The sequence below is a fragment of the Dermacentor silvarum genome, chromosome 1, assembly GCF_013339745.2.
Source record: "Dermacentor silvarum isolate Dsil-2018 chromosome 1, BIME_Dsil_1.4, whole genome shotgun sequence".
Taxonomy (NCBI): Eukaryota; Metazoa; Arthropoda; class Arachnida; order Ixodida; family Ixodidae; genus Dermacentor; species Dermacentor silvarum.
Genome location: NC_051154.1, coordinates 79,140,495 through 79,144,023, shown reverse-complemented (window position 1 = coordinate 79,144,023; position 3,529 = coordinate 79,140,495). Strand labels below are relative to the sequence as shown.

Genomic DNA, 3,529 nt, shown 5'->3' with positions numbered 1-3,529 from the left:
TATTATTATTATTATTATTATTATTATTATTATTATTATTATTATTATTCCCGGCGTCGGTGGTAGTTTTGGTCGGCGGTGCATGCCGGCACGAAAAAATTTCGGGGGGGGCTGAAGCCCCATCAGCCCCCCCCCTGGCTACGCGCCTGGTGTCGAGTGCGTTGACAGAAAAATGTGGAAGAACATTTAGTACTGGGCATTCACAGGATTCTTGCGTCCACCTTGCTCAGTCTGCAAAGTGCATGGAGGAAACTTCATGAAAGGAAAAATTGCATTCCACCCGAGAATAGTACGAAGCTATAAAGTAACCCCACACCGGGTTCTCTGTTTGTTCATTTTCCTGCGTTCTAGGGACCACTTTATAAATTATAGCAGAGGCAAAATGAATTTTGCTGCGATTTTATGCCAAGGGCTGGCGCGTGCCTTGTGCCCGATACGAAAGAGGACGACACACAAAACATGGCACTCGGACGAAGACGACGAGCTGCTAGCACCGAAACGGGTTTGTTGATCGCTGTCCGCATGCCTCCTGAATGTGCTTGAAAGGAACAAGCTTTGAAGAGCGTCGCTCACTGAACCATGCAGAAATGCCTTATTTGGCTAAGCATATTATGTTCCATCGTGGAAGCCATGAGTAAGTACTCTTCTGTAACACTCGGGACACTGATGGACACCGCCTATTCGCGACAATGTTCTTGACATGCTTAGGCAGTATCAGCACAACATTGAACATTACGTCACTACATTAGAAGGGAAACAGAAGGCTCGCGAAATGAGCGATACGGCGCGGCTTTGTTGGGTTAAAGTGCTAGCGTCCACCAAAATGTGGCAATATTGTGTATTTTGTGCATTGCAGCGCATTCCTTTCAAAACAGCGTCGTGTAGTATTGTACAGGGCGGCTCTACTATCCGTGAACACGATCGTGCACAGGGCACAGAGCAACTCCCAAAAGGCGATGGTACGATTTTAGAAGATTGATGGTAAAATCTTCCGGATAATACAATTAGGTCGCAGCAACATGGAAGAGCGTGTGGACACGTTTGAGCAGCAGTGCGATGACTTTATGGAGCAACTGTACCATTATCAGAGGTCCTCGGCGCGCTATTTTCTGGTGATGCAAAGCGATAAACAAAAGAAATGGCATCATGCCTTTATCAAGGACCGAGCAGTTCAGCTGTTGCAATAAGTGACTGTCCACTAGCTAGCTAGCTAGCTTATGAACTGTGTCACTTAATTTATTAAGTGATGTATGTACATGAAATATAAATGGAGCATTTGCTGCATACCGGAATGTCATCGTGAAGCACTGATGAAATGCCTGCGGAGACCACTACCAGGTGAATTTTACGCTCTCTTTCGTTTCTGTGCGCAGCTTCGGTGGACACAGCACTGGTTTTGATTGCACCAAGGCGCATTTGTGTTGCTAGCGTTCTGTCGAATTACGCAGGAGCGTTAGATCGCTAGCGGGGCTGTTAACGGGGCTGGCTCGGCTACTTTGCGCATGTGCTCGTGCGGAGGCCAGAGCTGGACGAGCGTGTCCTGAAGCGCGCGTACCGTCGCGACGTGTGGTTGGCGAACAGCCTGCTGGACCTGATTGTGGAGCGGTTGGCGCGCGATCCAAGCGTGTCGGCCGCCTTGGACCCGCTGACCCTGGACGAAGTGGTCATGGACCGCGGCCGCATCTTCAATGTGTCCGTGGAAGGCCTGAGCCGACTGCACCGGTCCGCGGACACTGTGCTCCGGTTACGCAACGCCTACACCGTGGCCATCGAGGGGCAGCTCACGTTCGGCAGCCTTTTCATCAAAAGCATGTATCACTTCAGGCCCATTTCGGTGCTCGAGCTAGAGGGGCACATGGACGTTCTATTGACGGGCCTCACGGTCGGCATCGAGATCCGCGTCCAGCATGAAGTCCCCGTGCTCACACAGTTCAAGGTGACCGCGCTTTTGCCATCGTTAAAATGTTTTGTGGTGAGTGCAGGCCCGTACCCTGGGGGAGGGGGGGGGGAGGCGAGGGGGGCGGGCAGCCCCACGAAATTTTGATCTTTACCGAAAATAATTACTAAAAAATAGGTGCTTTCCTCAAATAGTCAAGGCCTTCAGCAAGTGCCCCCCCCCCCTCCGCACAAAAAAAAAAAAAAAAATCCTGACTACAGGCCTGGATGAGTGAAATCGTCAATTACATACTGAAAACGAAGCCCAGAAGCCTTCTGAACGTCGGAACGAGGCTTCGCTTTCATTGCAGCCGATAATCTTGATTGTACAAATGTAAATTCCTTTGTGAAATCCTTGTCATTGCACTTGATGTAAACCTCTCCTGCTTGGGCAGCATATTGCTGCCTGCAGTATTTTCAAATAAATAAATAAAAGGCAGAGTCTATTCTCCAGGCAGCCGGCAGAATTTCTTAAACGAATTTCTCCCGACACTCACCTCCCATTGGCGCTGGGAAGTCACGTGCCAAACTGGCGGGAACAACTGCCTGCAGGTGTGCCCGAGAGCCTGCAGATGTGCCCTAACCTAGTAACCTAACCTTCCGAGAGCCAACAGGAGGTGAGTGCCGGGAAAAATTCGTTTCAGAAGTTCTCCCGGCTCCCGGGAGTATTGACACTGCCATAATAAAACGATGGGGAATTCAAACGGCGATCTTTTCGTAGCGGTGACTTTAGGGCGGAACGTCAACTTCAGTCCCTTCTATGTGCGAGGGGCGAGTATCTACGTCGTGATTAATTATCACTCTTGTGAGTACGTGTAGCTCCTGGTTACACAACTGCAGTACAAGCAAAACGGTGGGCAAGGTCTCATCTATCAGACGCTAAAGCGCATCCCTGACTGATATAAGCCTACCCCCCCCCCCCTTCCAAAAAAAAAAGAAAAACATTGTTTGTGGCGGGAATCGAACCAAACGTAAAGCTAAGGGAACTTGCATGCAGCAAACCTGAAACGTGTATTAAAACAGTGTTTCCTTGGCGTTCCGTTGAAACTTGCAAATAAAAGCTGTACATCTTGCTTGTCAGAATTTTTAAAAACAGTGACTATGAGGGCCAGTTTTCAGTTGTTGAAACGACTGAAAAATTCCTAACTTTGCGCCTGATGAATAACGAATGATACCCCAGATAAATTTATTCTTTGCCAAATACGAGGTTGTTTTATGTGGTTAGCTGAGCGTCATATCGCGTAGTATCGCTGGCGGGGTGGCAATCTGAGGAAGAGCATACTGAAAAGAGAATGATTCTAGCGCATTGCAGTTCCAGGAGGTGCACAGTGAATATAATTAACAAACCCCAGAGAGGATGCACGGTGCAAAGCTTCCGCAGTATAAAAATCATTACGCGTTACATGGGAAGCATGAGCTTATTCGGTCGGTGTTTTATTGCGATAGCAATTATATGGACCATTCAAGCGAATTTCTGCCGCCGCGGTCGTCGTCGCCGTGAGGTTCCGTATAAAGTCCAAGGTCGATAAAATCGTCGCCGCGCGCCGTATGTGCGAGTGAAAGCGCGCGGGGGACGCACGCTATCACGGAGAGC

The 3,529-nt window shown here is 49.0% G+C and overlaps 1 protein-coding gene across 1 annotated transcript; it reads left to right on the top strand.

Moving 5' to 3' along the window:
• The first annotated feature begins 377 nt into the window (after nt 1-377).
• LOC125944204 (uncharacterized) lies at nt 378-2,835 on the top strand. Its single transcript, XM_049664537.1, has 3 exons — nt 378-634; nt 1,524-1,972; nt 2,776-2,835. The coding sequence occupies exons 1-3, from the start codon at nt 580-582 to the stop codon at nt 2,833-2,835; spliced, it is 564 nt and encodes a 187-aa protein (XP_049520494.1). The 5' UTR covers nt 378-579.
• The last annotated feature ends 694 nt before the right edge of the window (nt 2,836-3,529 follow it).